The following is a 12,723-nucleotide window of genomic DNA, read 5'->3' as shown; positions in this document are numbered from 1 at the left end:
TGTAGACATTTATTGCTTTTACAATTTTAAACAGCAATCTTTTAAAGGTTTCCTGCCACTTCTTAAAGATGGAATATCACGACCACTCCCGTAATCATCGCAAAGTAGTTTTAAACAGTTCGTGGTAACGAACTGTAACTAAGGAGCCCAGTATAAAGATATGGTTTATAATTATAATTTATATACTGTGCTAAGGAGCGATCCGGCTCAATAGTAACCAAAACTTTAAAAAACGGAAATTTGATACCAATAAGTACGACAAAGGAATAATATTTTTATGCTGATTTCAAATATCTAAGTTTCATCAGGTTTAGTCTTACCCATCAAAAGTTACGAGCCTGAGAAAATTTGCCTTATTTTTAAAAAAAGGGGGAAACACCCCTTAAAAGTCATAGAACCTTAATGAAAATCACACGATTAGATTCAGCGTATAAAAGAACCCTATTATAGAAGTTTCAAGGTCCTATCTACAAAAATGTGGAATTTTGTATTTTTTTCCAGAAGAAAGATCACGGATGCGTGTTTATTTATTGATCTTTTTTTTTCCCAGGGTGATCGTATCGAATCAGTGGTCCTAGAATATCGCAGGAGGGCTCATTCGAACAGAAATTAAAGTTTAAAAACTAAAAGTTCTAGTGATCTTTTTAGTGACGAAAAAGTGGAGGGCACCTAGGCCCCTCCCAGGCTCATTTTTTTCCCAAAGTCACCCGATCAAAATTTTTAGATAGCCATTTTGTTCAGCATGGTCGAAAAATACAATAGCTATCTCTTTGAGGATGACTTAATCCCCCACAGTCTAGGGGAGAAGTTCTGCAAGTTATGAACTTTGCCCAATGTTTACATTGGTTATTGTTTACATTGGTATTGGTTATTGGGAAGTATGCAGAAGTTTTCAGGGGGGATGTTTTCTGGTAGTAGGGGGGAGGTGGGTGGGTTAGGAGTTACGTGGGAGGATCTTTCCATGGAGGAAATTTTCGTGCGGAAAGGAGTGTTGCTAGGAAGGGGGTGCCTGATTTCCCACCATTACTTAACTTATGGACCCGAAATTAAATAAAAAAAAACAACAAATTTTTCAACTGAAAGTAAGGAGCACCATCAAAACTTAAGGCGAACAGAAATTATTATGTATATGATTGGTTTCGCCCCCTAGTCATTAACTGGCTCTTTACACTAAAGTTCCTTTGTACTTTCATCAGAGCTATTTATTCTAATAATCGGCCTTTGTGATTAAGGGTCATTCTTAAAGAATTGAAACAAATATTGAACTTTAGCGTAAAGAGCGAGGTATTGACTAGGGTGCGAGCCCCCTAACACACGTAATGAAAATATAGGAATATAGAACTTTGTTACGTAAGTTATTTCGTAAGTTACGCCGGAACAAAATTTCAAGAAAGCCATTTAGCCAAAAAAGTGAAATGAATATGCAAATTTCGTTTTAATTATTCATGTACGGTTGGCCAAAATCAAGCTGAATTAATTGAAAAACGTTCAGAATTTAAATAAAAAAACAAGTTTTTTTAACTGAAAATAAGAAGCAATATTAAAACTTAAAACGAACAGAAATTATTCCGTCTATGAAAGGGGATGTCCCAAAAATCAAAGCTGCATTAATTCGAAAACGTTCAGAAATTAAATAAAAAAAACAAGTTTTTTTTTAACTGAAAGTAAGGAGCGATATTAAAACTTGAAACGAACAGAACTTGTTCCATACATGAAAGGGGTTGTCCCCTCCTCAGCACCTTGCTCTTTACGCTAAAGTTTGACTTGGTCTCACAACTTTATTTTTTAAAACAATAATAAACTTTGGCATAAAGAGCGAGGCGTTGAGGAGGGGACATCCCCTTTCATATACTCTTTACGCTAAAGTTTGACTCTGTCTCACTATTCTATTTTTAAAACCATAAGAAATTAGCGTAAACAGCGAGGCGTTGAGGAGGGGACAGCCCCTTTCATATACGGAATTATTTTTGTTCGTTTCAAGTTTTAATGTCCCTCCTTGCTTTCAGTTGATTTTTTTTTATTTAATATTTAACAGCTTCAAATCGTGATTAACTAATATTCAAGCAAAAATCATAGCAAAACAGATCGAATATTTTCTAAATAGTATTAGTTAGTAACTTTTCTACAATATATCTATTTTCATTAATGACAATGATGATGATTGTAAACTCCGATTAGAAATCGAAAAAAAAATGAGATGCGATTTTTTTTGTAGAATAAACAATAAACCAATAATATTTTTCATATCCCACCCCCTTCTTATATTATGCCATCATCCATAGTGTCGTCGTTGTAAAAGGCACCCCTTTCTTCATTTGCGCTGTCATGATGATTGCTGCTCTTCTGCTACTTTTATTTATAGTATTTCATTTAATTCAGGAACATGTTGAAATCTACGACAACGGAAATACAACCATTTATATCTCGGGAGAAATACTCAAAAGGATATGTCGATTCTTTCTAGTCCTTCTTTATGCAATATTTCTGAAATGCTTTTTCTCTCCTCATTCACAAACCGAAATTAGTGCAATAAATATAAAAAAATGAATCGAATTTCCTATTATTTAAGCCAGGTTCATATACTAAGTTAGGTACATACGCAGGGGACAGTCTTTGGTCTCACTCCTCCCAAGTTATGAGACTCTTTAAGGTTTTGGTTTTAGACGTTCTAGGTTTTATCAAGGAGGCACACTTGTGCCTCTATAAAGAGGCGACCCACCACAATGTTAAGCGAATTCAGGTCCTAGAGGTCACAGAGAGACGGCGGTGATTGCATTTTGTAGCCCAAGCTCAAACTAAGAAACGTTCAAAATTTCATCCTCCTCCGACTTTTTCTTCATGGGGTAAACTGGGCCGGAAGTTTCGACCCTCCAACCACAGCCCCCCTTTAACGTTGTCCGATTGGGCTGAAATATAGAGATTAAGCTTTCCTAGGGCCCGGGAGCTTATCCTCGAAATTTCAGCTCAATCCGATCACTCCTTCCCTGTTTTCAAGAACCCAGATATAGCCACTTAATGTTCATTTCTCTTTTTTTTTGTTAGCCACGCCTACAGGCCACAGTTGGCAACTGATCCGGTTGAATGAGGACTTATTCGAAGCAGAATTTAGCCTGTTAGGGCCTTTTGATATTTTCAGAAAGAAAAAATTATCCCCCGAATTTACATTTACGAAAAACCTCGTTTTCCTATAAGAGCCCATGTTAAATTTTCCCACCACAGCCCCCATTAACGTTGTCCGATCGGGCTGAAATTTGGAGGATAAGCTTTCCTGGGGTCTGGAAGCTTATCCTCGAAATTTCAAGTTTTCCAAAAACCAAATATCAAGTTTTGTGGGGATTTGCTTGCGTCAAAAATAGATTCCACATACTAAAAATACAAATACAATTGTGTCTCTTTGGTACAGCGGTCGATACTCCTGACTGTCAGGCGGAACACCCGGGTTCGATTCCCCGTCAGAGGAAATTTTTTATATACTGAATTTAAAGTTTAAAAAAGAAACTCGGTTTCTTTTTTAAATTATTTGAAAAAAACTACGTTTTCTAAAGAGTTAAAGAGGCTGAGTTACAAGGTCGACCCTTAAAACACCCTGTCGAGAAAGAAAAGAATAATACACAATCATCTAACAGTTAGTCAAGCAATAATAAGTAATAAACTGTACAAAAACGTGCAGAAATTATTTGAAAAAAACTACGTTTTAAAGAGTTAAAGAGGCTGAGTCACAAGTTCGAACCTTAAAACGTACAGAGATTAGAAGGTACAGTTGGGGGGCTGGCGCCCCCCAAACCCCCTGCTTTCGCAGCCTTTAAATAAAAAAAAATAATTTTAAACTGAAAGTAAGGAGCGACATTAAAACTTAAAACGAACAGAATTATTCCGTATATGAAAGGGGCTGTGCCCTCCTCAACGTCTCGCTCTTTACGCTAAAGTTTTTATTGTTTAAAAAAAAGAGTTGTGAGAAAGTCAAACTTTAGGGTAAAGAGCGAGGCGTTGAGGAGGGCACAGCCCCTTTCATATACGGAATAATTTCTGTTCGTTTTAAGTTTTAATGTCGCTCCTTACTTTCAGTCAAAATTTTTTAAAGGCTGCAAAAGCGGGGGGGTTGGGGGGCGGCCCCCCCCCCAACTGTACCTTCTAATCCCTGTACGTTTTAAGGTTCGAACTTGTGACTCAGCCTCTTTAACTCTTTAGAAAACGTAGTTTTTTTCAAATAATTTACATTAGTTTCTGGTTGTTGTCAGCTTGGCTTATTACATAAAATTTCCCTGCTTGTCTTCAGCTTTACTATCACTCGTTACTTTTTTTTAAATATTTTTTTTTTGACAGGTTTCTTAGTATTGATTTTGTTGCAGCGATAGCTGCAATGATGATGTCTAGTGAGAAAAAAAAACTATTTGACGCAGTTCAGGAATGATAACTATTATTTCGATTAAATTTTAATAGTAAAAGTTTATAACAAAAACAAATCTATGAGAATTTCAAAAAAGATCCCGAAGCCCTTCGAAAATGGCGTGAAATCGAAATGAAAAGGCATCATTGGAATCTCCATGGTCGCGAGCCCCAAACATGAGAATTAAAGCGCTTCGCCCTGAAACAACAAGGAAAATCATTTTTGTTTTGCATGGGAAGCACTAACGTGTCTCCTTTTTTACCCAGGACCGCGATATTTTTTGCATGGTTGGAATAAATCTTATTATTTATTTCTAATTATTTTTCTGGTATGGCCAGCAGATTTTCTAAGATCGTAGAGAGATTTCAACGGCCCATTTTAAAGCTACTGCTTACCTACCTGTCATTTGGCACCTCCTGTAGCAGAAAAGTTGGAAATAATAATAAGGTATCATTATAAAATCCATGGTCCTAAGTCTCTAAGTACGTTCGATACCAAAAATATCAGTTTACAATTCATAGTGCCGGCTGATAGTCTCAAAGACAAAGGTTCATTAACAAATTTTCTCGGGATCACAGGGAGCTTCCAAAGTAATTATGATACAAATTGATACGGGATCTTAGATCTGTAAACAGTTTAAAAAGCTAACGAGAGGCTAGTTTAAAACAAAGAAAATCTATAATCACTTACTAATTGTTAAGCAAAACGCTGTCTAATCAATGTACGTACAGCAAAAATAATGTGCATCCTGTTTCTGCAAATATTTCAATCCAGACTGTTGGTATAACTGGAAACTTCCAAAGCTGTCAAATTATTCAATGCGTCTTGTTTTAAGCTGATTTATAATCTTTTCCAAGCAGGTATACTAGAATATTTTTAGGGACTGCCTTTTCCTGAACTTAAGAAACTTTCAATAAAAAAACGCTGTCTAATGGTGTAAGTTCCATTAAATCTGACTATCTCTGACACAAAACTAGAGAAATTAAATGTTTTTTCTAAGATTTTCGGGAAAGTAGGTGTCGACTTTTAGTTTTTTGTCGTTTATTTCGAATCTCTTATCAAAGCCATGCAAGTTAAGGTAAGACTACCCAATCATTTCTGAATAGTTGGGCCATACACACTAAAAAAGCGTGTAATGGACGAGGTAGGATGATTCTTTGAGGTTTCAAACTATTCTTTCAAGCTATTCTTCTTAACTCCCCTTAGTTAGTGAAAACTACAATATGTTTTTTAGAAGAAAAAAACTGCCCATTGAAAAATGTCATTTTTTTAGCTCTTAGGAAAATAACTGAATTTCGTATCTACAAATTTCCAAAGATACTGTAACAATATACCCCTTAGACCCTTTAGCTATGTGACAAAGAAGCAAATATCTTGTGGAAAAGTTCATGGAACGTGAAATTAAACCTAGATTTTATATCCCATTTCAACAAAAAATAAAATTGAATTCTTCAGTTTCATCACCGAAATTAAACTAAAATCTTTTGTAACATCTATTGTGTAGGTTTATAAAATAATCAAAATGATAAAAAAAACTAATAGAAAATTGAATGAGCAAAAATTAATTAAATCGAATTTGTTTTTACAGAAGTAAAGAGTGGAGTGAAGAAGTAAAGATATCAGTAAATTCTAAGATCTAATGTGTTACTGAAAACTGAGCTTGTTTGAGTTTCGCAGAGAACCATTATTGTATGCTAAAAGTTATCGATATCACGGTCAATGAAAGACTATTGAGAGACTTATAAACTAGTCTTTTACTTTTGCAGGCTGATCATGGATTACTCTTATCCTAAGAGGATGTCCTGTTTTCTAAGCTCGTTTTTGTTTTCAGTAAAGCGCCAATTTTTAGACTCCTACAGGTATTGGAAAATATCACGAGTCAATTTTTTTTAAGATATATGTGTAGATCTATCTTGTGTAATCTGCGAAGCGATAATTTTTGATAGTTTTAAGCTTCAACTTTGCTCTTTGCTTCGACAAGAAAAACTTAGTTTTTGTTAATTAGTAAAAAACAAATACGATTCAACTCTATTTCTTTGAAGGCCCTCAAATCTTCTTTAAACTTCAGGTCTTTCTCGCCCTCCAAATAAAGTTCAAACTATTCTGCAATATCAATGTTCAATGGGTTTATTAACAAATGAAAAGAATAAATCACGCATAATCAAAATACTCTATCCATTCCTGGACGCCGAGAACCAAAATCATTACAATTTAACATAATACGCAGAATGGTCACCGCTCCTAATCTCAGACACAACCATACCCCCCATTTGCCAAATAACTAAAACTATTACCTTCCCGTTCTTTACCCTCAGGGGAAACCACCCCGTCATATTTAAAAATCATACATTTGTAATTTAAATTTACTACTTACATTTAATTCTATTTTTTTTTTATTGTTATTAACTATTCATTTGTAATGCTATTAAATGATATTTTACTCTTTTTCTAAATGATGCGAGGGAGCTCCTACCTCTCAGCTCTTCTGGGATCATGTTCCATATCTTTGCACAAGCTATGTTAGGAGTGAAATCTGATCGCACGGTCGGGGTGAGGGGTATTTGCAGGTTTGATGATGATCGGGTATGCAAATTATGATGGTCTGAAATAGGTCAAAATAATCTTTTAAACGGAGATGGCAGCTCTCCAGCTAAAAACTTGAACACAAAGGTCAAGCATGATAGTTGATGCAGGGACCCTAATGACAAGTACTCTTCATTTTTTCCAATTAATATCAGGCATCGTTGATGAATCGAATTCAGTTTTCGCAGGTGGGATTTAAAAGTTTATTGCCAAATCATTGTACAACACTATAAATGGGGTTTTATTAGAGCGTTGTACAGGAGGACCAGCGTTTTCTGCGGCAAAGCGCTTTTCAGTTTTTTATTATTCCAAAATTCAGAGATAGCTTCAACTCTACTGCTTGAATATGATGCACGAATGATAGGTTTTCATCGAGGAGGATTCTTAGGTATTTTGCAAAATGCTTTTCTGGCCGACTAATCACACCTCGGGATGTCTGGATACCACATATCTCCGGATGGACACTTCCAACCCAGGAAAAAAAATAGAACGCAAGATTTCTCAACATTAATAACAAGTCGGTTAGCATCCATCCAGAGATACGTCCCATCCAGAACCTTCCTCAGTTTAGACATGAGCGCTGTCTTATCCGTTTCACAGCAACCAAGCGTGGTGTCATCGGCAAAGGCCACGAGCTCATCATCTTCACCTTCGGACTGGAGGGAGTTTTCATCCTGGCACAAGTAACAGCAGCGAAGATTTGTTCGTGCCGGGTTCAGCACTCGACTCAGATCGTTAACATGGATCAGGAAAAGTAATGGTCCTAATATTGAGCCCTGGGGGACACCACAGTTAACGAGCACATCGTTTCCATTGTTTCCACATCGTTTTTTCTCCCAAATAAATCCTGCGGTCCCTCAGATATGATCTGAACCAATCCGGAGCTTCACCTCTTATTCCTATATGTTCCAGTTTCCCGAGGAGAATCGAATGGTACATGCTATCAAATGCTTTCCTGATAACAAGCAGAACCGCTGCAGGTAGTAGACCAGAATCCAAAGCTTTGTTTATCCATAAACTTAACGCCTTTAGTGCATCCTGTGTGGAGTGCCCTGGTCTGAACCCAAACTGGCGATTATTAAGAAACCCTTTCTTCTCCAGAAACTTGAGTAGCTGCTGTTGCATAGGTTTTTCAAAAACTTTTCAAAAAACTGAGAGTATAGAAATAGGTCTCTAATTAGCCGGGTCAACTCAAGAACCCCCCTTGTGCAGTGGAATTATTTTAGCTTTCTTTAGCAGTTCTGGGAAAGTGCCCTTGTGCAGAGACAAATTTATGAGGTAAGTAAGTGGCTCTATGATTGAAGGGGCAACTGCTTTTAACACTTTGGTATGTACTCGGTTGAACCCAGAAGCCAAATTGCCTCTTAGATTCAGTACAATTAGCAGAATTTCAGATGGAGAGACAGGTGCTATTGCCATGGACTTAGTGCATGCCGGGCCAAGGTAATCTTTAAAACTCTTTGCAGAATTCCCAACAGAATCTGCTGTTTTTCGGCCCACTTCTGCAAAAAATGTTCCCAATGCATGTGCAACGTTATCTGGTCCTGTTACTGTCTCCCCATTGACAGATAATTTAGATGGAAGCTCAGGTGGGAGGCTGCAGGGACGCAGTATAAAGTTAACAACCTTCCATATTTTCCGAGAATTTTTGCCATTTTCAGCTATTTTCCCACTAAAATAATCTCGTTTAGCTTTACGTAGAACTGATCGAAGACATTTTTTATATTTTTCATATTTCTCCAGCGTTGCAATGCATGGGTCATTTGTGTAATCCATCCACAGTCTATTTTTCCTGTTGATACACTGGAGCAGTCCATGACTAATCCAAGGGCTTATGGGTTGATTTTTCCGTCCCGTCTTTCTTGAACGCTTTTCACAACAGCAATCCGTATATATTCTCATGAAAATGTTATGAAATTCCTCAAATTCTGAATTAATATCATCTGTACTCTTTCCCAACACTTTCCCAGGATGTGCTCTCCAGATTTTGATTAAGAGTTTTCAAGTTCTCGTCATTCAGATTCCAGGTAGTGAACCCCTGCTTAATTCCAGCATTAGGCTTTGGATATTTATGCTGTATGTTGAATTTTGTAAGCAGAGGGAAGTGATCTAAAGTTTTGGATAGAAGAACGGAGGCTGATGTTGGAGGCAGAGTCGAAAAAATGTTGTCAAACAGTGAGTAAGAAATCACAGTTACTCGGAATGGAATCGTCGTCGAGGGGTATATATTCAAATCAGTGATCATACTAAGCAGATCTGTCGCACCGGAAGATAGAGGAAGAGTAAGATTGATGTTGAAGTCCCCCACTAAGAGAGCTTCATTCCCTTGTTTCTCTAGACGATCCGATATTTGGTTTAAGTTTTCCAAGAATGAAGAAACAGATCCTGCCGGTGGGCGGTAGATTGAGTGATTCATAAATTCCTTCTATATTCTGGGTTAATTCTTTGTTAATGCATACCGAGTACTCTTGCCGTGTGTAAATAACTAAACCTCCTCTCTTCAATGCTGTTCTGTGCAAAAAATGGGAAGTATATCCAGGTATTTCCAGAAGGGTATCTGTTTGTCTTGTTAAAAAGGTTTCGCAAAGTCCGACTACATCTGGCTGCAACTGTTGACAAAGAGTCGTTAGATCCTTGAACGATGAGCATAACCCTTGACAGTTCAGTTGAAGAACAGTGAGCTGAGAGTCAGAGCGTCGCGTACTTAAATTACACACTTCTTCATAACGGCTTCTAGGATTTTTACTTTTATCAAATAACGGGGTATCTGATTCATTATTAATTTCTAAATCAAAAATATTTTCTAAATCCAAAAAATTTTCTTCCAGCTCTACTAATCTAGCATTACTTTGGCTTGTCGACGAGGAGGCACCCTAGGGAGAAATAGAACAGGAATTCATTATTTATCAACATACAGAAGAGAGGCAATGGCAGTACGTTGAAGAAGCATAGTAGACCACTCTGAAGTTTATAAACCCGTACTTTTCTTATAACTCTGGAAAAGAAAAACAAAGCAAGAACACACGAAAAGGAAAAACATCTCATTGGATAAACAGAAATCAAGAATACGCAAGCGGCAAATTATACATAAACACTCTCTCATGGCGCAGTTATAATACTTTTTAAATTTAAACTTTTCATCAATTTTACTACTCTATTTTTACCAATATTCACTCCTAATTACTTCAGTATTATTGCTGCCCCACAAACCTCACAAAGTATTAACAAAAAATGGAAAAATTCTAAGCGTCCGAATTAGAATCATTCGCATCGTCCGAGCCAGTGCGGGGAAGCTTGAGCAGATCGTAGCATTCGTTTGGACACTTCATCCACTGAGCCGTCTTTGCTTTCTTGGTTTCCAACCAAAGTTTGATCCCTTTTTGGATCAGACGCGTTTCCGCTATTTTCTCACTCGCTACTTTTGAAGAATCAGCGCAGTAACATTGGTAATATTATTCCTTGATCATTTGCATCATATCATTGTAGTTTTTCTAATTTAACGCAAAATTTAATGCAAGTTCTCCACTCCATTATCTTCAAAATAAAAGTGCTCGTCTGGCTTCCAAAATAAAATTAATAATTATACTTTACTCTCCAAACACAAAGAGCAAGTTCAGGAGACATGACGTTTATATCTAGCCTCTGGACCGAGAAACAAGAAAATATGGGCTCAAGATAATGGACTACGGGTTAAGTGGGAAGTTAGAATACTTCCCACTTAAAAAGAAAGTGCGTAAAGACTTGATATCTATAAGTAAATATATCGAAAAAATACAAGTTTTTTTTTCAAGTAATACTATTGACGGACGTCAAAATTTAAACCTACTGAACTTATTCTGTAAGTGTCTCAATCCCCAGTAGTTCACAATATAGTTTTATCAGAACTTTACTGAAAGAATTTTTAGTCCAAATAAATAAACAAAATATATTTTCGTAACTGAAAGTAAGGAGCAACATTAAAACTAAAAACGTACAATATTATTCCGTATATGAAAGGGGCTGCCCCCTTCTCAACACCTCGCTCTCTAAGCTAAAGTCTGACTCTTTGTCACAGCCCTACTTTTTAATGTAATGCAAAAACTTCAGCGAGAACAGAAAGTTGCTGAGGAGGGGTAGCCCCTTTCATATACAGAATAATTTCTGTTCCTTTTAAGTTTTAATATTGCTCCTTACTTTCAGATAAAAAAACTTGTATTCTTTTAAATTTAATTTCTGAGACGCAAAATGGTGCACCCGATTTTTGAAGGCCATATGACAAAATTAATCCATCAAAATTAATCCATAATAAACAAAATTATTGTTCAATATGTGGATAATGCAAATTAACTTTTTGTTCTTTTCCCAAGTAAGAAATATAAGTATGAATAAAGTAATTTCCCAAGTAAGAAATATAAGTATGAATAAAGTAAGAATTATTTTCTTAACATGTCTGCTTCTCAATAGCCCCATTTATTTGTTATTACCATTGGTTCTTGCTGTAAAATAACATCAATAACGAAAAAAAGGAAATAAAAAAAATAACCTAAGACATTACCTAGCCTATTAATGGATTTCCAGAGAAGGGAAAATTATATTTTGAAACAATCCTGAATCAGGAATCAAATAAAGCTACTCCTTTGTTACCACACTGCTCATTTCATATTTGAAAATAAGATACAATTTAAAATAATGTTTCATTTTATTCTCAACTTAATTTCCTTTTCAAACATAATAGGCCTAATTTCTGCTGTTGCTAGCCTGACCTACGTATATTAATTATTTATTATAATAGAAAGGTTCCCCCACCCCCCCCCTCCTCAATACCTCGCTCTTCACGCTAAAGTTTTTAGTACTTTTAAAAGAGTTTCTTATTCTAATTAAACGACCCTTGTGCTTCAGGAATCGTTTTTAAAGAATTGGAACAAAAAATAATACTTTAGCGTAATAAGCAAGGTATTGGGGAGGGGTAACCCCATAAGAAACGAAATAATCTTTGTTCGTTTTAAGTTTTAATATTGCTCCTTAATTTCAGTTGAAAAATCTTGTTTTTTTTTAAATTTAATTTCTGATCATTTTATAAATAATTTTTGAAATAAATATTCCCTCCATGGAAAATTCCCTCCCCACAGAAGTTTTCTCAAAGTAAAGCTCTTGTCAAAAAAAATAAACCCCGCCCACTCACCTGAGAAATCCCCCCGGACAATTCCATCCTCGCTGAACATCCTCTAGGAAATTTCTCGCGGCCGTTTTCAAAACATGTCGGAAATCCCACTCCATAGAAAAATTTCCCCGGAAGTGCCACCACCCCCAGTGTATTATTTTATGTCAAAATTCAAGTCATTACTCTTGCTTTTTCAAAAAAAAGTTAGAGAATAACCAGTTTTGATCTGATAACCCCTCAAATGCCAGGCGAACGCTACCACAACAGCCACCAAGGCTACGAGATGTACACTGCAAATACGAATACTATAATTGGACAATATTGCCAAATTTCACAACTTACAGCAATTTCTCCAGGGGCTCTGGGGGTCATATTATCCCCAAAGGCTTATTTATTGGACCAAGCTGTTATTCTGAAGAAAATGGCTATCTCAAAATTTTGATCGGACGACTTGGGGGGAAAAGGAGGAGGGTAGGTAGGCGGGATAACTGACCTCCAACCTTTTTGGTGACTTAAAAAGGGCACTAGAACTTTTAATTTCTGTTCGAATGAGCCCTCTGACAATCTTCTACGACCATTTTTTCGATACGGTTCCCCTTATATCACCATAATT

The 12,723-nt window shown here is 36.3% G+C and overlaps 1 protein-coding gene across 1 annotated transcript; it reads right to left on the bottom strand.

The window, feature by feature from the left end:
* Positions 1-8,161: 8,161 nt before the first annotated feature.
* LOC148943484 (uncharacterized) lies at positions 8,162-8,746 on the bottom strand. The gene has a single exon (XM_089101148.1). The coding sequence runs from the start codon at positions 8,744-8,746 to the stop codon at positions 8,162-8,164; it is 585 nt and encodes a 194-aa protein (XP_088957274.1).
* Between the last annotated feature and the right edge of the window lie 3,977 nt (positions 8,747-12,723).

This window comes from Artemia sp. Qi Xiang Cuo, chromosome 15 (assembly GCF_049724085.1).
Source record: "Artemia sp. Qi Xiang Cuo chromosome 15, ASM4972408v1, whole genome shotgun sequence".
Lineage (NCBI taxonomy): Eukaryota > Metazoa > Arthropoda > Branchiopoda > Anostraca > Artemiidae > Artemia > Artemia sp. Qi Xiang Cuo.
The sequence above is the reverse complement of the archived record's forward strand: the minus strand, read 5'-3'. Positions and strand labels throughout refer to the sequence as shown.